This window comes from Lissotriton helveticus, chromosome 2_2 (genome assembly GCF_964261635.1).
Source record: "Lissotriton helveticus chromosome 2_2, aLisHel1.1, whole genome shotgun sequence".
NCBI lineage: Eukaryota > Metazoa > Chordata > Amphibia > Caudata > Salamandridae > Lissotriton > Lissotriton helveticus.
The window spans coordinates 461,875,179-461,903,156 of record NC_136060.1 but is presented as its reverse complement, the minus strand read 5'-3'; the positions used below and the strand labels follow the sequence as shown (position 1 = coordinate 461,903,156).

Genomic DNA, 27,978 nt, shown 5'->3' with positions numbered 1-27,978 from the left:
TACACCACAGCTTGTGTGTACAGAGGTGTACACTACAGCTTGCGTGTACATAGGTGTACACCAAAGCTTGTGTGTACATAGGCATACACCACAGCTTGTGTGTACAGCGGTGTACACTACAGCTTGTGTGTACATAGGTGTACACCACAGCTTGTGTGTACAGAGGTGTACACTACAGCTTGCGTGTACATAGGTGTACACCAAAGCTTGTGTGTACATAGGCGTACACCACAGCTTGTGTGTACAGTGGTGTACACTACAGCTTGTGTGTACATAGGCGTACACCACAGCTTGTGTGTACAGAGGTGTACACTACAGCGTGTGGTACATAGGCTTACACTACAGCTTGTGTGTACGGAGGTGCACACTACCGCTTGCGTGTACGGAGGTGCACACTATAGCTTGCGTGTACAGAGGTGAACTGTACAACTTGGGTGTACAGAGGTGTACACTTCCGCTGCCGTGTACAGAGGTGAACTGTACAGCTTGCATGTACAGAGGTGTACACTTCCGCTGACGTGTACAGAGGCGGGGCGGGGTACCGATGGACAGAGCGGGGCCCCCTTCCCTGAGTAGTTACCAGGTAGAGGTGAGGGTGACACCCAATTGTTATGGGTAATTGGTAAAATCTTCTACTACCACTGAGTTGGACATTACCGGTGGAGTATACGTATTGTTACATTTTCACTCTATTATAATTTTTTCACTGTTTGGATATTAGCAGCAGCTTTTTGTATTTATTGCTTGGCTGGTCCTGAGGAATGCCCCGATACTTTTAGATCCTAGTGAGGGCAGAAACATGTCGACCCACCATACCGTCTAACATTTGATAACTTCATATGTTGACATACTGCTTTTTAAAATATGACAAGGGCACTCTAAGAATAAAATAAGAATTGAGTTCCCCTAGTTATTTTCAAAACACTTTTTTCGTATGATTTAGCGCTGCACGTTTCTTTGTTACATGGAAGAAACCCTCTTCACATAGCATGAACTTATGCCTATGGGTTCTATGTTAGACTCTGTGGAGTCAACAGCCATCCTCTAGTTCCTCAAACAGCAAAGGCAATCTCCGTCAATTCCATAGGGTGAGTTACCGAGCAAGAGGAGGCCAGACCCAAATGATGAAATCTCACAAGTTGTGAATGATAGGTACTGGCAATAGAGTTTCTCCTCTTTAACAGAGGTGGTTGGTACCTTTACCTGTCGACATATTTTCATTCTTTTCCCTCACTCACAAATCACTTATTTGCCCAGACCCAAGGTGTTGTGTGATATGTGTAATATTACTCCCTGTCAGGGAGGTGAATCATAGTAAATCCTGTGTGCATGCCTATGTCGGTGATGTGTACACTCTACATCTTCTGTGCTTGTGTACTTTCTCGAGATGCAGTGCAATATGTCCATCCTTTGTGCATGTACAAGTGACTAGGGTGTACACAACTACACCCTGTGTGCAGATATATGTATGCAGTGTATCAACACATCACTCCCTCAGCTATACTGTGTGCATGTATGTGTGAGTGTACCTCGTGCATATATACACGCACATCGGGCCGATTCACAGAACTAATCTGAGACAAAATCCTAAACGTACTACTTTTGGTATTCACAGGAGGAATTTAGTAGTAGTAAAGTTAAGATTCTTAACTTTACTTCTACTAAACTGAGACAAAATCCTAACTTTATGACTTTCGTTATTCACTAAAGGGATTTAGTAGTAGTAAAGTTAGGAATCCTAACTTTACTACTGCTAAATGCCTTCTGTGAATACCAAAAGTAGTAGATTTAGGATTTTGTCTCAGATTAGTTCAGTGAATCGGCCCCTTCGTGAGTACACATGGAAGATGTGTGCATGTACCTGACGGGGATGCAATACCGCACCATGTGTTCATATGTGCATCAGAGATGAACCGCATGTCCCCTCGTGGCATGAGTGTGTGTGTGTGAGGTGTGTACCGCCCGCTGTGTGCACGTATACCTGGGAGAGGCGCATTACATTCCATCGCCTGCATTGTATCGTTGAGTGCAGTGTGCACTTCTGCACCTTGGTGCATGTACATTTAAGGGGTGTGCACACGATCACACGCCTTGTGCATGTGTGCTTCACGGCAGTGCGTTGTACCGTATGAGCAGGTATATGGGAACTTGGAGAATGTATGACTGACCTGTCCCTCCTACATACTTTGGGACGGTGCAGTATACGCTACTCGGTGTAAACGTATATGTGCGCGAGGTGTACGCTACATCCTGCCTGCATGTGCACTTCACAGCGGCGCAATACATTCCCCATATGTAATGTAATGTAATGTAATGATGTCTTGTAAAGCGCATGAATCACCCCACATGGGGTATCTCCGCGCTGTAGACTGCTGGAGAACCCGACCTGGCTTTCCCTGTGAGATGGTCCCTACTGGGTATCTCCAAGGTGAAACCAGGCATCCCCGGCGTATGTGGGGGGCCGTTGTGGAGAGGAGGCAAGCTAATGCCCAGAGTTGCCGAGTGTGATTCCTGGTTAGAGTAGGCACCGAGGCGAGAATTATCGAGTCCGCTGACCCTGGTCCACGACCCTGCTGCGTCGGGAATTGAACCCTGGTCCCGGGCCGTCCTCTGCTTCCGGGTCTGCCGCCTCTAACCAGTGAGCCACTCCACCTATGTATGTGTAGGTGACGTAGCCTCCCACCACGTGTTCATGGGGTGCAGAATATGCCACTCTGTGTTAAGAGGTGCGGGATAGGCCCGCCTGGTGTTCGTTCGTGTGCTTCGGAGGAATGCAGTATCTTATACCCTGTGCGCATGCACACGTCAGAGAAGTGTAGTATATCTCACCCTGCGTGTACACATGCTTGAGTCAGTGAGCTGCGCCAAATGTCACCCTGTGTTCAAGTGTCTGTCAGGGGGACGAAGTCACTGGTTGTCGCAGCTTGCGCACGTAAGTTCATGCTAACTACTCCCCGCGCTGTCGGTTAACAAGAACACTATGGGACATATGTATCATTCCAAATTGCAATAACAAATGCCGAAATTTGCAGAATTTCAGCCTTTGCGATCGCAATTAGGCTTAATGGTATGAATGAAAGCAAAATTGCCTTGCAAAATAAGGAATTGCAAAATTTGCGATTCCTTATTTTGCGACTCCATTAAAGGAATCGCAAATTGCTATTCCTTAAATGCAATGTAAGAAGCACAGAAAAAGTGCAATTTGGCCTTAAGGAATCGCAAATTACCACCATCTTCAAGTTGGTGGTAATTTGCGATTTCGTTGAAAAATGCACTTTTTTGCATTTTTCAAAGTGCCACGCACATACAGGGAATCTATGTGTTCCACATGTGCACACATGCATATTTCAGGGGTGCAACAGGGTGTACTTTTGACACCCTGGCACCCTTGAAATTGCATTCTCAATTTGCGATTCTCTAATTGAGAATAACAAATTGAGAATGTCTTTCCATTCATAGGCCCATAGGAATGAATCGGGAGGTATTCCTTAATTGCGAATCTCAATTTGCGATTTGCAATTAAGGAATATGTAGGATTCGCAAAATTATTTGCAAATCCTACATACGTAGCGTTTTGCGATTCTCAAATAGCGATTCTCTAAACATCGCTATTTGAGAATCGCAAAACCTACGTTTCATACATATGGCCCTATAACGCTTAATGTCAAAGTTGGCCGCGTGCGTGCTCGGTACATCGACCTTGGGAGGATGAAAGGCTAGGTTTCCCTTTACAGTATTCCAAGCCGTGACCTGAAGCCGTAGCGCGGAGGGCAGCAGAGGGCCCGTGCTTGCAATGCTCCTCGTGACTCATTGGCCTGGGCAGAGTGGTGCTGGTGATACTTGTGAACACGCAGCGCGTGACCCGTGCGCAGTGTTCATCATTGGAATCATTTACAAAAGTGCCCGCGTTGAATGGTGCCGCCGTCTACACCGTTCAGATACGAGACTTTGAAATGAATGCGCTGCGTCGGTCGCTGGTCGTGCTAGGCGCTATCCTGCGCACAGGGAGGAGGGCAGTGTGGGCTGCACACGGGCTTTCAGGACCACGGGCAGCTCCTGCCACGGACAGGGGGCGCTGGCTCAGGGCACCGTGTCGATGTATCCATGGCATCGGTTTGCACGACTCCCTGCACTGCACGCTGCAAGGCCACTGCACGCACTGCTGATGTATCATATTGAGAATTCGAGAACATGGTCACTGCATGGCACATGACGCGTCACTGTGAACCCTAGAGCCGAGGCCACCCTGTTCGGTGAGCTGGAGACCCCACTGAGTGCAAGGACCGAAGCCACAGCAGGCACTGCACCTGCTGCTGCACTGCACCTGCTCACACAACTGCATGGCACATGACACGTCACTGTGAACCCAAGAGCCGAGGCCACCCTATTCGATGAGCTGGACACCGCACTGAGCGCAAGGACCGAAGCCACAGCAGGCACTGCACCTGCTGCTGCCCTGCACCTGCACTGCGCCTGCTGCTGCACTGCACCTGCTACTGCACTGCACCTGCTGCTGCACTGCACCTGCTCACACACTGTGAACTGCACGGAGGACCACTGCATTCACTGCACGCACGTGACGCGTCGCTGTGAACTCTGGAGCCGATTCCACCCAATTCGGCGAGCTGGATACCCCACTGAGCGCAAGGACTGAAGACACAGCAGGCACTGCACCTGCTGCTGCACTGCACCTGCAGCCTCACACACTGTAACCTGCACGGAAGGCCACTACATTCACTGCACCTGCTACTGCACTGCACCTGCTGCTGCACTGCACCTGCTGCTGCACTGCACCTGCAGCCTCACACACTGTAACCTGCACGGAAGGCCACTACATTCACTGCACCTGCTACTGCACTGCACCTGCTGCTGCACTGCACCTGCTACTGCACTGCACCTGCAGCCTCACACACTGTAACCTGCACGGAAGGCCACTACATTCACTGCACCTGCTACTGCACTGCACCTGCTGCTGCACTGCACCTGCTCACACACTGTAACCTGCACGGAGGGCCACTGCAGCCACTCACTGCACCTGCTCACACACTGTAACCTGCACGGAGGGCCGCTGCATTCACTGCACGCACGTGACGCGTGGATGTGAGCTCTAGAGCCGAGGCCACTCTCTTCGGTGCGACTGGCAGAGCACCGAGTCCCCAAACCGAAGCCCCAGCGTGACGCGGCTCTGCAATGCCAACTCCAGGGGCAGCGTCCCTGCATGGAGCACACTGTGCCTGACACCACATTATCAAATTGAGAGCAGAGGTCAGTGTATTTGTTGCACCTCACCACAGGGTGAACTAAAGGGCGGTACCCACTCTCGAGAAATGTCAGTACTCTCCCTCTCAAATTAAAAAAGTGCCGGTACTCCGTACCGGACAGTACCGGCCCATTTAAAGCACTGACCACACTGCCTGGCCCTGCTGGGGGACGCCACGCCATGGCCAGGACCACACTGCCTGATACTTCACCATCACATTCAAGGCGCATTCACCTCGCAGTGCCAGCCTTTTACTCACTGAGGCATTCACCACATACCACCTACCAATGCACTGCCAGGCCAGGCCCATGGCCAGCACCACCGCATTCACCACATAAAAGTAACAATGCGCTCTGACGCCCGGGCCGTGGCGTCACTACACTGCCTGGCACTGCGCTCTGTGACGCCCCTGTCATGACCTGCACCACTGCACTCACCGCACAGTGCCTGGCACTGCACTCTGTGACGCCCCTGTCATGACCTGCACCACTGCACTCACCGCACAGTGCCTGGCACTGCACTCTGTGACGCCCCTGTCATGCCCTGCACCACTGCACTCACCGCACAGTGCCTGGCACTGCACTCTGTGACGCCCCTGTCATGACCTGCACCACGGCACTCACCGCACAGGGCCTGATTCTGCACTCTGTGACGCCCTGGTCAGGCCCTGCACCACTGCACTCACCGCACAGTGCCTGGCACTGCGCTCTGTGACGCCCCTGTCATGACCTGCACCACTGCACTCACCGCACAGTGCCTGGCACTGCACTCTGTGACGCCCCTGTCATGACCTGCACCACTGCACTCACCGCACTGTGCCTGGCACTGCACTCTGTGACACCCTGGTCATGCCCTGCACCACGGCACTCACCGCACAGTGCCTGGCACTGCACTCTGTGACGCCCCTGTCATGACCTGCACCACGGCACTCACCGCACAGTGCCTGGCACTGCACTCTGTGACGCCCCTGTCATGACCTGCACCACGGCACTCACCGTACAGTGCCTGGCACTGCACTCTGCGACGCCCCTGTCATGACCTGCACCACGGCACTCACCGCACAGTGCCTGATTCTGCACTCTGTGACGCCCTGGTCATGCCCTGCACCACTGCACTCACCGCACTGTGCCTGGCACTGCACTCTGTGACACCCTGGTCATGCCCTGCACCACTGCACTCACCGCACAGTGCCTGGCACTGCACTCTGTGACGCCCCTGTCATGACCTGCACCACTGCACTCACCGCACAGTGCCTGGCACTGCACTCTGTGACGCCCCTGTCATGACCTGCACCACTGCACTCACCGCACAGTGCCTGGCACTGCACTCTGTGACGCCCCTGTCATGCCCTGCACCACGGCACTCACCGCACAGTGCCTGGCACTGCACTCTGTGACGCCCCTGTCATGACCTGCACCACGGCACTCACCGCACAGTGCCTGGCACTGCACTCTGTGACGCCCCTGTCATGACCTGCACCACGGCACTCACCGCACAGTGCCTGGCACTGCACTCTGTGACGCCCCTGTCATGACCTGCACCACGGCACTCACCACACAGTGCCTAGCACTGCACTCTGTGACGCCCCTGTCATGACCTGCACCACGGCACTCACCGCACAGTGCCTGATTCTGCACTCTGTGACGCCCTGGTCATGCCCTGCACCACTGCACTCACCGCACTGTGCCTGGCACTGCACTCTGTGACACCCTGGTCATGCCCTGCACCACTGCACTCACCGCACAGTGCCTGGCACTGCACTCTGTGACGCCCCTGTCATGACCTGCACCACTGCACTCACCGCACAGTGCCTGGCACTGCACTCTGTGACGCCCCTGTCATGCCCTGCACCACTGCACTCACCGCACTGTGCCTGGCACTGCACTCTGTGACGCCCTGGTCATGCCCTGCACCACTGCACTCACCCACAGTGCCTGGCACTGCACTCTGTGATGCCCCTGTCATGCCCTGCACCACTGCACTCACCGCACAGTGCCTGGCACTGCACTCTGTGACGCCCCTGTCATGCCCTGCACCACTGCACTCACCGCACAGTGCCTGGCACTGCGCTCTGTGACACCCCTGTCATGACCTGCACCACGGCACTCACCGCACAGTGCCTGGCACTGCACTCTGTGACGCCCTGGTCATGCCCTGCACCACTGCACTCACCGCACAGTGCCTGGCACTGCACTCTGTGACGCCCCTGTCATGACCTGCACCACTGCACTCACCGCACAGTGCCTGGCACTGCACTCTGTGACGCCCTGGTCATTCCCTGCACCACGGCACTCACCGCACAGTGCCTGGCACTGCACTCTGTGACGCCCTGGTCATGCCCTGCACCACTGCACTCACCCACAGCGCCTGGCACTGCACTCTGTGACGCCCTGGTCATGCCCTGCACCACTGCACTCACCGCACTGTGCCTGGCACTGCACTCTGTGACGCCCTGGTCATGCCCTGCACCACTGCACTCACCCACAGCGCCTGGCACTGCACTCTGTGACGCCCTGGTCATGCCCTGCACCACTGCACTCACCCACAGCGCCTGGCACTGCACTCTGTGACGCCCTGGTCATGCCCTGCACCACGGCACTCACCGCACAGCGCCTGACACTGGCACTTCCGGGTCAGCTCAAGAACCGCAGCATTCACTCTCTCCGCAGTATAATTAGGGCTCCCTGTTTTCCGTTGTTACTGATTTTTACAGATAAATACAGACAGAAAACATTCTGTTTCCTGTCTGTATTTATTTTTAAAAGTGGAAAAATGCAGATAATTTGGCTTCTTTTGAATGACTGCCCATGCCGAGATTAATGACTTGTGGGCCAATAGCTGTACATATTGGCGGCATGGGAGTTACATAGCTTGATGAGATTTGCTTACAATACTGCATATCTCAATATGTATTGGTGCTGTTATGCAAATGTATTCATGTGGGTTTATTCGTCTATTACTTTGGCTGTGGAATGTGCTACAATCCTACAGGCATCAAAACGAGTGCACTTTTGTCTGTTAAATAAATGTGGAAATATACGAGTTATCACATCATCTGTTCACAAAACATAAAATAAATATGGATAAATACAGACAGGAATGTTCAAAAAAAGAAATGCCATAAAACCGGGAGCCCTAAGTATAATCAGTCAGGGGAGATTGCTCTCCAGACTTTCACGCCCCAAGAGCCCCCGTGCTGTTCTGCTTCCAAGTGACAGGGGTGCAGTCCCAACACCCCTCCCCCCTGCAGCTCCGCTTCCAGAGAGGGGCTCCCCAAGTGACAGGGGTGCAGTGCCTACTGACAGTGCGTCACCGGTGGGCAGTGGCCTTTCACTCCCCCCCCCCCCCCCCCCCCCCCCCCCCCATAATAAATGCTTCATTACTCGCGCGCTGTTGCTGCGCATTGGCGCGCGTGCCAAAGCATAGCAAGGGGCTATTAGGCGCTTGGTCTCAAAACATGAATATCTAGAAGAGAGCTGCGGGTGATGTTTAATGCATCAGGCTCGCGTGCGCGCGCGTGCCCCTCTGCTGGCCCATCCCGTGAGAGCGGAAGAGGGGTTAGAAGCCCCCACCCGGAAACACTGCGCCTTTGGGGATTTATCAATAAAGCGACGAAAACTGGCTTAATTGACCCCTCCCCCCATCCCAGTGGTGTCCCAAGACACTCGAGCTTCATTCTGTCAGACAGCGCACAGGCGGGGCTCTGTCATGCACAGCGCCCAGAACACTTCACAGCGCCCTGAGGGCTCCTCACACGTTCAGTGCGCTTTAAATTGAGGTGACATTGTCCTTTAGATGTAGCGACCCGAAGATCCAGACCCAAAGAGATTCTAAATCCAAAGTGCTGCGACCCAATCTCAGCCCTTTGACATGTGGGATAGCTCGGTTGGTTAATGCACCGGTATCACGTAAACGGCAAGGCATTCAAGCTGGTTCGCCTCGTCATTCATTCTTATGAAGTCGATAAATTGGGCACCGCCCTCTTAGGTAAGGCAACAGTCGTTCAGTTAGCAACTGTGGGAAGCGCATGGGAAATTGGTGTGTTAGTCATGATTTTAACATATCAGGGGCATATTAGCAAGGGCAATATCGCCGCTTTAGCGGGACTTTTATGCTGTTAGCGACAGCTTTTATGCTGTTAGCGACAGCTTTTAGGCGATAGCCAAAGGTTTGGGGCCCGCTTTGCAAGTCAGCGATATTTATCGCAAATGACATGCAAAGTGGGCGTACCCAAACTGTTACTGACTAAAAACAGTCGCTAAAACAGCTATCGCCTATTAGCAAGGCAGGCGAAGCGGTAAAAAAAATAGCGCTAAGCACGATTATCGCTATAAACTAACGCCTGATAAAGTCCTGTATAGTCAATGGGGGGTGGATTATCAGATTAAGCCCCCATTGGCGTTAATGCGAGAATATCGCTGGATTTCCAGCGATATTCTCGCATTTCCCAGCTATCGCTATATTTTAGCACAATGGAGAAAAACGTTGCTAATAGCATGTTTTCTCTGCTAAAATATCCAGCGATCGCCAGCGATTAAAAAAAAAAGTCGCTAACCACGTTTAGCGATAAATATCGCTATCAGTGCTGTGTTCGGCTCACACCGAGCGCCAGCGTGGCCTCCAGGGGCTGAATCTGCTTCTGCACTGCACCACCCCTGCTGTGTCTTCCAGGACTCCCTGGCTGCTCTGACAGCACAGCCCTGGCGCTCTGCTCTGACAGCACAGCCCTGGCGCTCTGCTCTGACAGCGCAGCACAGGCGCTCTGCTCTGACAGCGCAGCCCTGGCGCTCTGCTCTGACAGCTCAGCACAGGCGCTCTGCTCTGACAGCTCAGCACAGGCGCTCTGCTCTGACAGCACAGCCCTGGCGCTCTGCTCTGACAGCGCAGCACAGGCGCTCTGCTCTGACAGCACAGCCCTGGCGCTCTGCTCTGACAGCGCAGCACAGGCGCTCTGCTCTGACAGCGCAGCCAGCACAGGCGCTCTGCTCTGACAGCGCAGCACAGGCGCTCTGCTCTGACAGCGCAGCACAGGCGCTCTGCTCTGACAGCGCAGCCCTGGCGCTCTGCTCTGACAGCGCAGCCCTGGTGCTCTGCTCTGACAGCGCAGCACAGGCGCTCTGCTCCAGTGGACAGCAGGGAGCGCAGCCTCCGGGGAGGGCGGGAAGAAGGCACAGAGGTTGGGGATGAGTGGCAGGAATGTGGGTATATTATTTTAAAATTTGGGACCGGGAGGAGAGGTCATGTTATGTGTGGCTCCCCTATTACACACCTGCCACTGGTTGGAGATGTCAGGCAAGGGTCATGATTTTGGGGTCCATACATAAAAATAAGGGGGCTTATTTATGAGAGCCCGGCGTCACTTTTGCGCCACGTAAAGAGGTACATACGTGGCACAGGGCTCTTGATCTGATTCATGAAGCCACATGTAGCCCCCCTGCGTGGCTTTGAGTGGCCTCATAAATCTTGAGAAGGCAACGCAGCGCTAATCGCTGCGTTGCCCAACTCTGAGCCTGGGAGGCGCTCCATGGGCGTTGCAATGGCTTTTCCCACACAACACCCATGGATTTCGACCTTGCCCCATATTTACAAAATCATGTAAATCTGGGGAAGAGCAAAATCCGTACACCTACCAAGGTGAGGCGTAACAAGGAGAAATATGTTTATTTTTCCTCGTTTTTTTCCTCATTCTGCAGCACACATAGAAAGAGGAAACACCTCTTAGGATTGTTTTTGTGCAGGGAGCTAACCCTTCCTGCATAAAAACAACCCTGCATGCAACAAAGGCATCCGCGGACCATGGTGCAAGGGTGCCTACATTAGCGCTAGGCTGCAGAAACGGCACCAGTGCACGATGAAAGGACAATAAGGTACCGTATTGTTTAATTACGGTGCATTCCTGCCCTTTCACTTTGGCATAGAGCAGCGCAGCAAAGTCCGTCACTCCGCTGCCCTGTGCCAGAATCCCATTAATGAGCTCCATAGATTGGTAAGAAGTGAGTAACAGGGATGTTTTTTTTTACCTCCGGGTTTTCTTTCGTCTCTTTGATGTTACTTAGAAGCACTTGGTAATAATATCCACGTTAATCACTGCTACTCGAGTATAATTCTATCGATTAATCTTGTGAACGTCTGTAACGCAACAGCACTCTGATACCTTCGGGTCGAGTTCACACTATATAAAACTCCCAAAAACCAAAAAACACTGGGCCTCATTTATGAAAAGTGACACATCGCTGCGTGAAAGCAGCGATGCGTCACCTTGCATTGTACCCTCCTTGAGACATGCTGGATGCGTCATGTTTACAGTATGACGCATCATGTCGCAAGACGTTACAGATACAGCAGTATTTCTGACGTATCTGTAGGCGCAAAAATGACGCATTGCTGGAGCGTGTCACAAAAGTGACGCAACTCCAGCAATGGGTCATTACACATGGGCAAGTCCCATGTGAAATATGCCTGCGTCAGTCTAACGCCTGCTGTGAGGCAGGCATAAGATATTGACGCATTTGCATCCTAGAAGTGGTGCAGTGAAATCTCATAGATTTCACTGCGTCACTTCTACAAGGCTTACTTACATAGAAACGCCCACCCTGCGTACATTATACCTGGATAATGTGGAGCAGGGGTTTACAAAGTGACGCATCTGCCAAGATGCATCACTTTGTAAGTATGACGCAACATGGCACATTTTTTACACCACTGGTGCGTCACAAAAATTGATGCACCGGCGGAGCAAAAGTGACGCAAGCCCTCATAAATTAGCCCCACAGTGTCCATAGGTCCTTCCTTGTTATCTGATTCTCCATTCCTTGGTTTGCACCAGGAAATCTTTATTGTCATTTGTTGCCCAGAATTCCTCAGTTTTTATTAATGATATCACAATTGGTGGTTTGTGACGTCAGTGAACGTATACTGACAAAAATCCCTCCCAGGGAAGAAGGCGTCAGCATTCAATGCACTATTCTTACTAACTTTAAGTCACATTTTCACAACTTACCTACAAAATACCTATTTTACATTTCACATAAATATGTAATTAAATACCCATATCAAATATATTTAAGGACATTCTAGAACACCTATAGGTTCTGTAAATGTATAAAAATGACCACTACTAAAACGTGATTCCGTGGCTTCCGCTTTTTCTACATAAATATACATTTGCTGCTGTCACCAAATATTCCTTCACTAACTGCATCATTTGCAGACCTTAAGAAAAAACAATTTTTTTTGTAGATCAAAGAGGTCAAATATTCTAAAACTTCCAGTGTACATGATGCAATCGGTGCACTATATTTCACAAAAGTTAAAGGGTCACCTCCACCTGGTGATTACTGTAATTATTAATTTAAAGAGATAAAAAGTTTGTCCAGAGAGTTTAAACATCCCCATGTGATAGGCAGCAGAATAGCTGTTTTCCACTTGGTACAGCCATTTCTCTGTGTCCTAGAAAATATAGGATAAAGTACCCCTTGCTCCACATTATAAGGATATTGAAAGCCACAACAACGAAGAGAAGCAAAGTGGGCCAAATTCATAAAGATTTTGCTGGGAGTAGGCGTGACTTTCTCTTAAAGTACTCCTGGTTTCATCCTGGAATTGTTTTTACTGGTTTACTCCTGTAATTCAGGAGTAAGCCCAGAGGGTCGTATACATAGAATTAACTACTTGAGATTCACTAGTAGAATCCCTTCTCTACAATATCCCATTGGTCATTTGATGCATCTAATTTCGCCTCTCCTGTTAAATTGTAAACTATTTAATACAAGTGCCAATCACATAATTACAGTACAAACCTTTCACAGCCAGTAAATAACACATTGACTGTCTAATGCCAGTTTGCCTCACCAGAAGTTAACCCATTGAGTCATTTCAATTTTGTAGTATCTCCTATTCGACCTATATACTTTTTGAGGTTAGATAAACTACCCAGCTGGCCCTATGGGCAAAGATATACTATTTAGTACCATTTTGTAAGGTTGTTCTACTTTACCCCATTGAAATTTGGAGCAGTCTGTGCTTTTTTGAAGCATCAAACATCAATTTACCCGATTCACAAACACATTTTTAAAGCTCTATTCAGCGTAGAAATCTGAACTTTAATTCATTGGATTTCCATTTAGTCTGGTAGTGAAAACCGGACTTTTTTTTAATTCACAGACGTTTTCAGAAGTACTCCTGCAAATGAGTATGACTTACTCCAGGCTCTGTTTGACTTATTCATGTATTTTTATTTGTAGGAATGCTCATTCATTAAAAAAAACTTCACACAATCTTTAATTTGACTAAAGTCCTAGAGATGTAAGAGCAGGCCACACTTGAGCCTATTTATACTAAAGTTAGGGCCATATGTATCAAGCAAAATTGCGATCGCAAATCGGAATTTGCAATCGCAATTTTGCTTCGTGGTATGTATGAGGCGTATGTATGCAAAATAAGGAATCGCAAAATTTGTGATTCCTTATTTTGCAATTGCATTTAAGGAATCGCAAATATTGCGATTCATTAAATGCAATGTAAGAAGCAACAAAAAAGTGCAATTTGGCCTTAGGAAATCTCAAATTACCACCAACTTCAAGTTGGTGGTAATTTGCGATTTCTGTGAAAAAATGCACTTTTTTGCATTTTTCAAAGTGCAATGTGAAGCACATACCTGCCCTTAGGGCAGGTATGTGCGCCACATGTGCACCCATGCTTATTTCAGGGGTGCACCAGGGTGTCCTTTTGACACCCTGGCACCCTTGACATTGCATCGCAATTTGCGATTCGCTAATTGCGAATCGCAAATTGAGATTTTCTTCCCATTCATTCCTATGGGCCTCTAGACTTATTGGAATGAATGGGGAGGTATTCCTTTATTGCGAATCGCAATTTGAGACTCGCAATTAAGGAATATGGAGGATTCGCAAAAGTTATTGCAAATCCTACATACATAGCATTTTGCGATTCTCAAATAGCGATTCGCAAAAAATAGCATTTGAGAATCGCAAAATAATCACAAATCATACAGAGGTGTAAATGACATTTAGGGCAGAAGTTAGGTAGAACTACTCTCAGAAAAAAACTTTGTGAATCAGGTCTGGATATTCAGGTGTAATTTATATAAGGGCTAATTTATATCTAGGATGGAAGTAAGACACAATTGCTGACAAGAAAAGCTTCTTGAATCAGGATGTGTGAGTGTTGCATTTACCAAGGAGTAATCCTTGATTTTTCAGTGAATTCCATTTTCACAAGGGTTAATACACACAAACATATCTGGTCTTGTGAAGATGCCGGAACAAGTGCAAATTACTTTCTGATGGCTCTTTTCTGGTTTTTCTCTAACTGGAAAATATTTTTCTCTTGGAGAAACGCCTTCCCCTATAAATTCACAATTTTTGGGAATGTTCATCTAGCCCATGGGCACTCGCAAACATGTTCCAAGGGGCCAAAACGTTTGCCTGTCGTGTGACCGAGGGCCGCATTGATGACGGTGGGGGGTGTAAGATGGGTATACGGGAAGCAAAGTGTGTACATATAAAAGCTTAAGGGGCAGATTTATGTTGGACTTGCGCCACTTTTGCGCCGCCGTTGCGTCACTTCTGTGACGCAGCGGCTGCGTAAACCTTGCACCACGATGTAACATACTTACATCGTGACGCATCTATGGAGATGCATCATGGTGGAAGGCCCTGCGCCACATGAAACCTCCGTCAGGTTTCATGTTGGCATTTCCACGCATGGGGGCGTTCCGTCACAGGAACGCCCCTGAAAAGTGACTCAGTGAAATCTACAAGATTTCACTGAGTCACTTTACCAACGCTGATGCGTCAAAACCCTGCTTGAAGCAGGCGTAAGGCTTGACGCACCACGTTACAGATAGGGCAAGTTGGAAATGTGCTGAAGTTGCGTGCTGCACGCATCACAACTTCAGCACTGCGTCAACTTCACGCCCTAGATACGACACGCATCTGTTTATTCCTGCGCCATGGTGCGCTGCATTGTAAATGCGGCGCATCATGGGTGGCGCAAGGATAAACTTGCGTGCCGTATCTTTCCTGGAGCATCTCTGCGGATTAGCAGAGATGCGTCAGGCAACATAAATCTGCCCCAAAGTGCGCAGTGTCAAGCAAGAAAACCTGGGATAATGCCAGCTTCCCCACATGTATGATACTAGACAATTGTTTGAGTTCACATTTCCTTCTTTTTCTTCATTATCACAAACAAGAGGACCTCAAAATTCACCACTTCAAGATGGGCACTGTTTGAAACCTTCTCTTGCGTTTTATTTGCTAAGCTATAATGTTATCCATGTACAATAGGAACACTGGCTACTCAGATGGTAAACAAAACAACTGACTTGCCTCTTAGTTCACTATTTGCAGTGTTGCAAAAAAAATTCTAAATTCATCTTTGCACACTATCACTTTAAGGAAAAAAATTCTCAATGCACTGATATAATCAAATGTACTGAGACGAAACGCTTCTGCATGTTCAGGAGATACACTTTCTGAATTTTGAAGAGACTATCAGATTTTCACAGTTGCAACATGTCTTAAAATGCAATTGTTCCTAAATGTAAGTGTTGCAGGACACCCTAACTACTTCCTTTAACATTAGTAGGGCTCCCGGTTTTAAGGTATTTATTTTTTTGACAATTCTGTTTGTATTTATCCATATTTATTTTTTGCCAGTTATAACTGTATTTATCCATATTTAATATGGGTTTTGTGGAAAAATTAAAGCTGACACTGGTATATTTCCACATTTATTTAACCAATAAATATGCAGTCACGCTTGAAAGCCTGCCAGGTTTCAGTGATATGAACACCCGCAGAAGATAAATCAATGCACATATATGAAAATATGCACATTTCAGTATCAGCCTTGTACATATCTACTGCGGTTTAAGCATCTTTACTAAAATTCCTTTCTTTTTTAACCCCCTCACCTATCAATCCACACAGTTCTTGGCCTGGCAATCATGGCAGAGTGTATTTAGAATCACTCAAAAAGCACCCGTTGTCCATTTTTATCCACATTTAAAAATAAATACAGACAAGAAAATAAATGGTTTTCTGTCTGTATTTATCTGTAAAAATCAGTAAAAAGGGAAAACAGGGAGCCTTAGACGTTAGTTAAGCTGTAAATAAATATGTCCCCCTTCATTTAACATATTTCTCAACCATAGTGCTGAGTGGAGAATCAGCAGCCCAGAGCTGCTGCTGACCAGGGGTCCGCATGTGAAGGTCAGGAGCAGCCGCGGTCCGTGCAGGTAACAGCGGTGGGGCGGCCGGGCTGCATGGGGGTGATTTCGAGGGATGATGCCGAGGGGAAATTAAATAAATAAATAATTTTCCCTCGGCATTCCGCCCCTCGAAATCCCCCCCCCCCCCCCCCCCAAAGCGGCCCCACCACTGTTACCTGTATGGACCGCGGCTGGTCAGGAGAGCCCCATGCGGTCTCTGGGCTGAACTTTAAGTATTACTGACTTAGCCATTCCATGCCACGAAAAGTGGTTTACCTCTGCCCTTGCCAAGAGTAAAGCTCTGACCCCTTCCAGGGTGGGAATGAACCGAGAGACCTTTGCATTCACATACATGTTTTGGGTCCTGTTACCTGTGAGTGAATGCCCGTGAGTGTAAACTCACATTTCCTCCATACAAAATGTGAAATTCAACTTGTGAACTGAACTATTTGTGCACATGAGTTGCATCAAAAAATACTCAAATAGCTTTTTCATTTGGTTTGCATGGGTTTTTCTTCCCTTTTTGGGGCGCATTCTCAACTTTTAAGGGTTTCCCCACAGACCATAAACATCATGGACGATTTATAAAAAAAATGCAGGAGTGGTAGATTTCCATGAGTAATACTCCTGCATCGAGCTTACTCCTGGACAAGAGTAAAGACCCACAATCCCTCAGGGTCACCACCAGACAGCAAGCTGAGAGGAAGCCAGGCATAGTGTGTGTGTGTGCTTTGAAGAGCACAGGGGACATAATGACCACCGAATCTTATGCAGGGCTGTGCAGCAGCCGCGGCCGGCAGTGGGAGTACCTGCAGGGCGGTGACGTGGGGAGGAGGAGGGGCAGGGCGGGGGGTAGTAATGTATGGATTTTTGAGTGCACTGCATTCCCAAATGCGACGCAGTGCGCGCAACGAAATTCGTTTTATTTATTTAAATGTTTACTTACCTATAAAACTCCGTAATCCATACATTACTACCCCCCACCCTGCCCCTCCCCCTCCCCACGTCACCCCACCCTGCAGGTATCCCGCTGCCGGCCGTGACTGCTGTGCAGAGCCACTGGCAAGACTGGGCTTGAAGAAGTGGCTTTCAGGACTCGCTACCTGAAAGCACAAAGAGGACGTATTTATTTAAGTGTTTTATAAGGTTATATTTCAGTAGCTTTGGGTGCACAGCTAGTTAAGTATCAAAACAAAGAAAGGTATTTCTGTAGTTTCCCACAAAAAACAGAGTATATAAACCCAGCAAACCCGAGTGAAACATGTAATCAGAGTCGGCGCAAAAGCACTAGAATATGGGGCATATTTACTAACATTTGACGCAATGCAGCGCAGCATTGAGTGTCCCATATTGCCACCTATAGTTTCCAAAAGCGACAGGTTTCGAAGGTTGTTGTCTGGTGCACTGCTTGTACCCTTCACAAACTTCATTGGTTTCCAGCGCATGGTGGGGGTGGCCTCGAGTGCAGCCAATGGGCAGGCACGTTTTACAGAGCCATTGATAGAGGCATTCAGTCAATTGTCATTTTTAGGTCTCGCGACCTATCAATGCGCGCAAGCGCATTGAGCGGAGCGAGAATTCAAGTGCTCGAAATCCTCGTCAAACCAAGGGCTTCTTGCACTGCGGTTTTCATTAAGTTCACGTGAATCACGTGATCAAACAAGCACGCGCATTCACGGCCTCACAGCACATCAAAGGGCTTCGCCCAGCGTGCGCTCTGCGGCATCTCCTCCCCTAATTACCAGCTTCCCCCATGTCTCCCTTGTGTGCTTCTCTCGTAGGCTCTCCCGCCCCCATCCGGCTTCCCTCCGGCCATTTGCCACACTCCTTGCCTCTGTCTTGCCTCCCCCTCCATTCTCCTCCCCTCGCTCGCATTCCCGCCCCCCACCAGGCTCTCACGGCCCCATCCGCCTTTGCTTTCACCTTCCGCCCGCGACTGTTTATCATTTAGCCGGGTGCAGTTTACTTTCATTTACACGTCCCGCTTGCTGCTTTTTATTAGACTTTTACTCAGTCCCATGACTGTTTGCTGCCCGTGTCATAAATGCGAACACATACAACAGGAGACGCTTTACTTTCCAGGACAAAAACTGCGTTGTTTTAGCTTTCTTAAAAATTCCAGTCTATTTTTCAATATCTGGCCCGCCCCCCACCAGGCTCTCACGCCCCCATCCGGCTTTGCTTCCACCTTCCGCCCGTGACTGTTTATCATTTAGCCGGGTGCAGTTTACTTTAATTTACACGTCCCGCTTGCTGGTTTTTATTAGATTTTTACTCAGTCCCATGAAGGTTTGCTGCCCGTGTCATAAATGCGAACACATACAACAGGAGACGATTTACTTTCCAGGACAAAAACTGCGTTATTTTACCTTTCTTAAAAATTCCAGTCTATTTTTCAATATCTGGCATGTGTAACGCCAGTCCCACGACCATTAGAAACACCAATGTGTTCCTCGGTTTTGAGAGTTTGCAGCAGGCGGTGTTGTTGGTACCATTTAAAACTGTTCGATCGTATCCCAAGTGTTTCATTCTTTCCACTCCGCCGCATTCCTTGTGTAGTGTTTTCGTGGTTCGTGTGCCTCCGCATTCGTGCTCCCTTCTTCCAACCCCACACCACAATGACTATATGCTGCAGCTGGATTGAGGCTAACCCAAAATCAAAACAACTGTCCGGTTTTACATTTGCAACTCGTTGCCTATCATTTTTGCATCGAACAAGTATGTCTATTTTCTTAAGCTGTAACCATCGCCCGAGGTTTCTGTTAAACCAAGGTAGACTTATCGCCCGAGGCAGGTTGGGAGGGGCTAGTACTTGCAGTAAACAACTTGCCCATCCTGCTTACGAGGCTGGTCTCGAAGGCTCTCTTGTAGGCGTGGGCAGGAAGGCGAGCGATCTAGTTGCATTGAAATACAAAACAAGCATTGGCATAGCCAATAGGTCTCGCTAGTGGGACCTTATAAGTATTTAGTTTTGCAGCACAATATCCTTGGTGCAACAACATCAGCTGTTGCACGGCTAAACCTTGTACCTTATAAGTGTTTAGGCATGCAACAGTTGATGTTGTTGCACTAAGGATATTGTGCTGCATAACTAAATACTTATAAGGTCCCACAAGCGAGACCTATTGGCAATGCCAATGCTTGTTGGAAATAGTAGTCATGTGGCTCCTGAAAAGAAGCTATTTGCCATGGATCTCATAATTGGTTAAGTGGAAGAGTGAAAGAAAGATTAAGGTCTCTTAGTTAGAAAGGCAACAACTTAGGGGTCTATTTGGATGGCTGGCGGATCGTCCCCATCGGGCTGGCCATAGGCACCGCAGGTCTGGCGTGTGCGATCAGCCCGCCATCCACGCATGAATGACCCGCCCCAGCCATATTAGGATGGCTGGGGGTTCCATGGCAGACGGGAAGACCGTCCGCTGCTTTTCTGCCCATCGATGAGTTGACCGGGTAGAAAAGGAGTCTAACATGGTGGCGGTGTCTGTAAAACACCGCCATCCATATTAGCATGCATGCGGAGATGTGCCTTTGGAAAGTCATGCGGTCTTTGCCTTTGGGGGCCCATAGCGGGCCCCCAGGAAGTTGGGTGGAGGTGGGGGCGCACATGGGGGGTATCTATGGTACCCCCTGCATTGGCATACACAAAGTGGCAGGACCCGCACGGTGCCTGTCACCTTGTGCATGCCAAAGCACAACATGCATTCCCGGCATTGTGGCGGGTGGTGTTGTGAGCACCGCCTGCCACAATGCTGGGAATAGAGGATGCCACCACCACGGTGGCATCCTAATTGCAGGTGCGGAACCGCCACACCCCTTGCGGACAGTCCCGCATTCCGTTATGGTGTCCTCCCACCATCGTAATAGACCCCTTAGTGAGGTAAACCACATCTCCATTCACTTGGAAACTAGTGAAGAACCCAAAGTAAAGGAGATCTCTGATCTTTACGGTACCACCAATAACACTTGCAATTCAGAAATTGATGATACATAGAGACCCGATCAGATGGGTAAATATACCAGAGACAGGAATATACCTTGGCTTCAGCAAATCTTTCAGCGTGCAAACCTTTCAAATTGATCAATTCACATTATCCTAATCTTTTCGAATTTGTAGGATGAGAATTGATTGTGGATCATCCAGGTCTGATGAACCGGTGTCCAATTCAGTTTGATTTGCTGGGAGTAAGCCGTGGTGGCATCTGAACCTTGCTCCTTATGTTTCCTAGTGCATACCGTGTGGTCCAGGGAACAGAGGTCGCTGCTTCGGCCCCAACATCTGCTGCGGCGAGGAGCTCGGCTGCTACATCGGAACCTCAGAAACCATGCGCTGTGTCGAAGAGAACTACCTGCCATCGCCCTGCGAGGCTGGGGGCAAGTCCTGCAGCATGGAGGGCAAGTGCGCGGCCCCTGGGATCTGCTGTAGTGACGGTAAGTGGTCAGCACTGGGCAGACTCAACGCAATCGCCTGGAAGGCAAAGAAAAGCAATGCATTTATTACCTAGATGAAGGTGGCTATGAAATTACGGGGAACATCCTTTACAACGCGGATGTTACCCCTAAGTGCAGTTACGACACGTCTTTTATAACGCAAGTCGTAACCACGACTTGCGCTGGAGGGCGCTCTAGGCTAAGGAATAGTAGATTTACTATTCCAACACCTTCCCTACTGTACGTAGGTTGGTGTTCGAATAGTAAATTTAACTATTCCTAAGTCCAGCACCCCTACAGCGCAAGTCGTGGTAACGACTTGCGTTGTAAAAGGCGCGTTGTAAAGTACCGCAATGTAATAAATTGCGTGGTAACAACGTACCTCCTGAAATTACAATTCATATTTCAATTAATAAGCCATTTCAGTGGTGATACCTGAGAGGTAGGTAAACTATACACACCCAGAAGCCATTGTTGACTTAGCGGTAGCCAGCAGGATCATATCAGACCCTCTTGTACCATCAGCAGCAGCTAATATAAGGACTGACATGAGCTCAGCACTTGCGTCTGTGAGATCATCACCTCTAACCTACATCTTGACATTATATTGCCGAGCATACAATCAATTCTCCCCCCTCACAGGTGAATTTGGGAAAGCTGTACCCTCTCCTCCTACATGTGAGGGATCAGGCACGTCTCCAGCAGTAACCCATGTGTACTCCTTCTGGACTGGCTCAAATAAAGGGAAAAGATGGAAAAAGAAGTGGGCATTGGTGATATCATTTAAGGGCAGTACTCCACCAGCGTGCAGACGCCATTTTCACATTATGACAGAAGTTTGCAAATAGTTGAGGGGAACGTCCGTAACCCCTTATCAGAATTCAAACGCACTAATGCTCGTGAAGGGGTATACCATTGATGACTGCACATAAGGCATGTGAACATCATATTTTATATATATATATATTGTAATGGCTAGAGTGGTCGACCTAGAAGCTGGGAAACCGGGTTCGAGTCTCAGCAGGGACGGGATGCTCAACATCCTGTGATTCTGCTCAAATCACGTAATCTCCCCGTGCCTAACAAAATAAATGTGTCCGTCTGTAATACCACTGGTGCTCATGTAGAGCGCTCTGATACCTTCGGGGTCAAGTTCGCGCTATATAATACTAAAAAAGAAATTATATATATATATATATATATCAGGAGCGCAACACCCATTGGGCTCAAGGGGCTTCAACACCCCCCTATGGTGCGTGGCCGCACGGGCTGAGACAGCTTCCTGGGCACACACACAGCCGCACCGAGTACTTCACAGGTCTTTAAAAGACCATTTGCTTGTTAATGAGGCTTTGTTGTTTTTTCACCCCTTCTTAGACCCCCTGCCTCTACACTCTGCCAATTGCTGGAAGACCTAGCCCGCACTGAAATTTTTTCTTAGCCTCCCCCAAAATTTGACTCTAGTTGAGCCTCTGATATATATATATATATATATATATACATACATACATATATATATACCCCCACACTCACAATGTGCCGCCTTCTGACCATGCATCTACGACTTCAGTTTGCACGGAGAGGCCAGTAGCCCGCTCCCTTGGGCACTCTAAAAACATCAACCAGAACCAACAAGGGCTCGGTCGAGGGAGTAATCTTTTCAGGGTCCCACCGAAGGGTGATCCTGAGGCACCTGATGTACTGTTTGAGATTACCCCTATGGATTAGGGGCACCACAAACTGTGTCCAACAATGCAAAAATAGGGTAGAACTTCAGGGGAATAAGAGACACATGGTAAGGATGCTTGCTGAACATCTTGTCAAGAACTTTCGTTCCTACAATGAAGTGTTTTTATTTTAATTGTATCTACTTATAAAGGGATGTATGACATTACAACGCATGATTTTACAACGCGGTTTTTACAACGCATACCATTACAATGCATAGTGCTTTTAGGCGCTGGATAGTGAATTGTTTAATTTACTATTCCAACTCCAGTCCCCGTGGATAGTAGGGATGGTGTTGGATAGTACATTAAACCTATTCCCTATCCTAGAGCGCCCCCCAGCGCAATGCGTTGTAATGGTTTGCATTGTAAAAGTTGCGTTGTAAAGGCACTGCGTGGTAAAAGTTGCGTTGTAAAGGTTGTTTACCCTTATAAAGTGCCTAATGCCAGCTGTACCAGCAGCCAGGCACTGTTTGGAAACCAAAGCAGACATTAAAATCATAGACATCTAATTAAAGATATACATCCCATAAATATGGAACATATAGGTAAAATATAGAGCAATCAAAACAAAAGATACTCATTTTAATCCTAATAATGCTAAAGTCCCGAACGTGTTCCTTGTTGTTGGATTTTTTGTAAGTAGCTTTCAGTTGTCCTTTAAATGCCTATCAGCACACATACACACTCACTCGGCACAGGAAGATTAAGTGATTCTCCCAGAATCACACAATGTTGAATCAAAAGCTGAGATCAGTATTCAAACCGAAGTCCCTATGCTCCAAAGTTAGCAGTTATAACCACTAAGCCACACCTCCTCCCATGAATGGCTTTTCCATTTAATATCTGTCACCGGTGTTTTTTAGATATCCTACATTTGGATTTCCTGAGTCTCTGCCATGATTTGCATTTAATTGGTTCCACATGGATGCAAACATTGCAGGTTATCCATTCAACATTTCTATATCGACCCATAATAAAAATGCCTGAAAAGTTATCTGCCCTAAGGCTGCTGTAGAGCAGTGTGGTAATGGTCTGTCTGTGCAGTAATTGCATTATGGCGTGTTTCGTCCATTCCCGCTGACTGAGGCTAGTCTTTTGGAATGTAAAAAACTAAAGTCTCCCTGCAGCAGGCAAGACCTCTGCTACCAGGGGTAAACTGGTGATCTGCAGGTCTGAGTGGCGTAACCAGGGACGGACTGGCCGTAGTGGGCACTGGGCGTTTTCCCAGTGGGCCGCCAGGGTGGGGGCCAGTTTTAGACCCCTGGGTGCCATTTCTGTTACGGGGGCTGGTTTTGCAGCATAGCTGCAATATCGTCCCCCAAAAATAAAAGTTTTCCACTACCAACCCCCCTCCAATGCCAGACCTGGTTTCGGTTCCCAGCCCGGCCCTGGGGGTAACTGAAAATAATAGGGCCCCTCTGCAGAATGTAAGGAGGGTCCCCTGAGTCTCCCATATCTCACAGATATTCATTGACCTTGGGCTGAATGGCGACCCCATGAAGGGGTGGGAGGCCACCTCAATGTTAGGGACCCTGCAGGGGCCTGTGTTTGGCCCCTGTGTTGGTCCAGTCTCTTTAGGTTCAGTCCAGTTAGGCCTATGGACATAGGACGGTGGCCCCTTCTTCTTCACGACTCGCAGTGCATTCTAGTCCTGGACCTGCTGATAGCCACAGGGCCTCCTAAGTGCAGTATGTTTATTTCTGCAATTGTGGTGTTATCTGTCTTCAAGTGAGCACCGTGGCCCAGATTCACTATTTGTTTCTACTGTGACGCACGGCAGCGCTTATCAGCACGTAGCACAGCGCTGATCAACCTCCCAGTGAAATATCTTTTTTAAATTGGAAGTTGAAATGAGCACTGATCTATGACCCAACAACCAACTGGCACATGCATCAACAATGGCATTTGCGATTCCTTATTAGCGAAAAATGAGGATTCGCTAATAAGAAATAGCAAAAGGCTATGCATGTAGAAATCGCTTAAAAAATAGCAATTTCTAAATATTCCTTAATTGCGACTCGCAAATTGCGAGTCGCAATTAAGGAATACCTCCCCATTCATTCCTATAGGCCTAGGGGCCCATAGGAATGAATGGGAAGACATTCTCAATTTGCGATTCTCAATTAGAGAATCACAAATTGAGAATGCAATTTTAAGGGTGCCAGGGTGTCAAAAGGACAACCTGTTGCACCCCTGAAATCTACATATGAGTACATCTTGCACACACACATGCCCTAAGGGCATGTTTGTGTGTAAAATGGAACTTTAAAAAATGCACTTTAGTGCATTTTTCAAAGTTTTGCAACTTACCATAAAGTTCAATTTCATGGTAATTTGCTCCCCCTATTAGTGAAATCACTAGTTTTTTTACTTTAAGGCATTGCATTTAAGGAATCTCAATTTGCGATTCCTTGAATGCAATGGCAATTTAAATAATCGCTATTTAGAGATTACTTAAATTGCGATTTTTACATTTGGGATGATGCATCCCAAATGCAAAAATACCGGTAGCAAAGGGGCAGATTCTGAGAATTTGTCCGTTTGCGACCGGTTTTTGCTTTGATACATGTGGGCCCAAGTGTTTTAATGCAAAGTCAAATCATCTAAATTAGCACTGCCTGGTTTACTGTGAACACTAATGACAAAGTAAACCATATGCAAACAGGGGATAAGTGGGATATCGCGATATTCTTGCACAGAAAAGGTGAAATTGTAGCCAAATAGCACTTTTTATACTGCTCACCCTTAGGTGGTTCTGAATCGGTTATTGCAAGTCCACATCTCACACAAAGCACTGCTGGGTCACCATAGCACAACGCCTAGCATTGTGACTAACCGCTATATGTATCAACAAACCATTTTGCATTTCCTAAATAGCGAATTTTAAGGAATCGCTATTTAGGAAATGCAAAACGGTATGTATGTACAAAATCGCTTTCCAATAGCGATTCCTTAGCATTCCTAATTTGAGATTAGCAAATTGTCATTCGCAAATTACCCCTTCATTTCCATGGGCCAGGAGGCCCATAGGAATGAAAGTGCAATTTGCAATTAGCAATTTGCTGATCGCAAATTAGGGATTTTTCCAAGGGTGCAGGGGTGTCTCAAGAACACCCTGCTGCACCCCTGAAAAAGACATTTGGGGGCATATGGCGCACATACATGCCCTAAGGGCATGTATGGGCGTCATATGGCACCTTTGGTTTTTTTCAAAAAAGCTTTTTGATAAGAATTCGCAAATTACCACCAACTAGAAGTTGGTGGTAATTTGCTAATCCTTAATGGCATTTTTTCCATAATATTTGTTTGATACATTGCATTTAAGGAATCGCAAAATTTGCAATTCCTTAAGTGCAATCGCAAAATAAGGATTAGCAAATTTTGCTAATCCTTATTTTGCATCAAACTTGTTTGATACATTCCATTTGTCTATTTAGCATTCGCAAAGGCCGAAATTCGCAGAATTTCGGCCTTTGCGAATGCTAAATAGCTTGATACATATAGCGGTAAGTCTAATCTCGATTAGAACATTGGAACGTTGAGAGCTCCATTGAAGACAACGGAGTGGCTCGGGCTTCTAATAGCCGGTAGAAGCCTGAAGCTCCAACATTCCAATGTTGATTTCAGTCCCCTCGGGCTCCATGACTCCTCTGCTGTATTTGTTAGAACATTCTAGTGGCAGAATGTTCTAATAGCCTTGTAGCCCTCCGTAGCTGGACTATAACAGCATTAAAGTCCCACTCCCTTATTGAAGGCCCTCGGCCCGGGCCTTTAATGGTCTGTATAGCCAGCAACGGTGAGCTATAAGGCGATAGGATTTGGTCACTGGTATAAAAAACATTTTTTTCCATATTTTGACTGTTGTAGTGTCACAAAATGTGACAAATGGATACCAGATATAACTATATTCCGGCAGTAATGAGTATGTTTCTTCTCAAAATGTTTTTCTAGAGAGCTGCACCCTGGACGGCAGCTGCCTGGACGACGACGCCGAGCGGAGGAGAGGACCCAATGAGAGAAACATGACCCTTCTGGATGGGACCGCCAGCGATTTCTTCCTCAAGCTCATGCATATGGCCAACAGACACCAACAGGGCAAGCACCAGTTCTACTGAGAGGACAGCCCCATCTTATTTATAAAGGTCCCCTGCAACCACTTCTGCTGTCCGCTTCCGTTTCCTCTATTTAAAATGTACCACCAACTCACACCCTGACAGTTGACTGTAAATACATGGGAAATAAAGTCTTTTATTGCACTGTGCTATTAAGCTTAAGGTTTTGGCTGTTTTTCTGTTTGGGCGACGGAATGGCACATGAAGGCCACCATGTTTACAGCAACTTTAAACAATAGTGGCAACTCTGTACAATTTCCTCCACCAGCTCCAGAAACAATTGGCACATCAGGAGCCATACTCGCTCTATCCTCGAGCCTACGGTAAGAAACAACGTGCGGCTACACACCACTTTACTGCCCGCATATGCAATTACAAGAGTATTACCACCAGGTCAGGGCACAATAATCAGGGCAGGGGACAGCTCCTCCCCACCATCCTGTCAAGATGACACACTCTCTCTACAGCCAGGCCCCTTTTGTCCCCATGTCTAGTAGGAATACACAACCGACAACAGGAGAGCCATTCACAGTCATGTGACCCTGGACACTGGCGGGAAAGCATATTTGGTTCAGGCAGAAAAATGGCAGCTTTCTATTTGCAGCATAGTAGCATGAAACCCGACTTTACCATTATAGAGGAATTTAATTGACAATTAAAAATAGTGGAAGAAGCATTTCTCTATCTGTTCCCAAACCAAAGTTATCACTTATTCAGTGTAATAAAGTCAATGGGAGAGATAGTCTGTAAATTAAATGTACCAATCAGGTGTAGGCCACTTTTACCACATTAGGAAGAGAGAGTACAAACAATTTTCCACTGATTAGCAGGGAAAAGTGCACAGAGTTCTGAAAGCCAACTAAACTAAATCGGGCCCTCTGCTTTTCAATCTTTATGTTCAACCTCTGGACGAAGTAGCCAAGAGCAGAGGGCTGACCATGGTCTCTTATGCCGACGACACACAGTTGGTAGTGGCTCTCTCGAGCGACCCCGAGCGGAACGCCATGAAATTTCAGGGCGACCTTGTGGCAGTCGCCGAGTGGGTGACCACTAACTGTCTCCAAATAAATACCAACAAGTCGGAGGTGTTGTTGGTGGGAGGGAACCATGAACATTGGAACAAGCTCTGGTGGCCAAAGAGTCTAGGCCCTGCCCCTGTCCCTAAGCTTGTAGTGAAGAAGCTAGAACCTGACGAGGCAGGTCATTATCCAGGCT

At 47.8% G+C, this 27,978-nt stretch overlaps 1 protein-coding gene across 2 annotated transcripts in view; it reads left to right on the top strand.

The window, feature by feature from the left end:
- LOC144821887 (vasotocin-neurophysin VT-like) overlaps positions 1-26,910 on the top strand; it is a 165,857-nt gene extending 138,947 nt beyond the window's left edge. The window contains exons 2-3 of one of the 2 annotated variants that reach the window (XM_078679043.1): positions 20,720-20,921; positions 26,603-26,910. In XM_078679043.1, coding sequence (XP_078535169.1) covers positions 20,720-20,921; positions 26,603-26,766 — 366 coding nt within the window. In that variant the 3' untranslated portion in view covers positions 26,767-26,910. Of the gene's footprint in view, positions 1-20,719; positions 20,922-26,602 lie in introns of those variants that run through there. The other variant, XR_013608489.1, reaches the window with a different exon arrangement.
- The last annotated feature ends 1,068 nt before the right edge of the window (positions 26,911-27,978 follow it).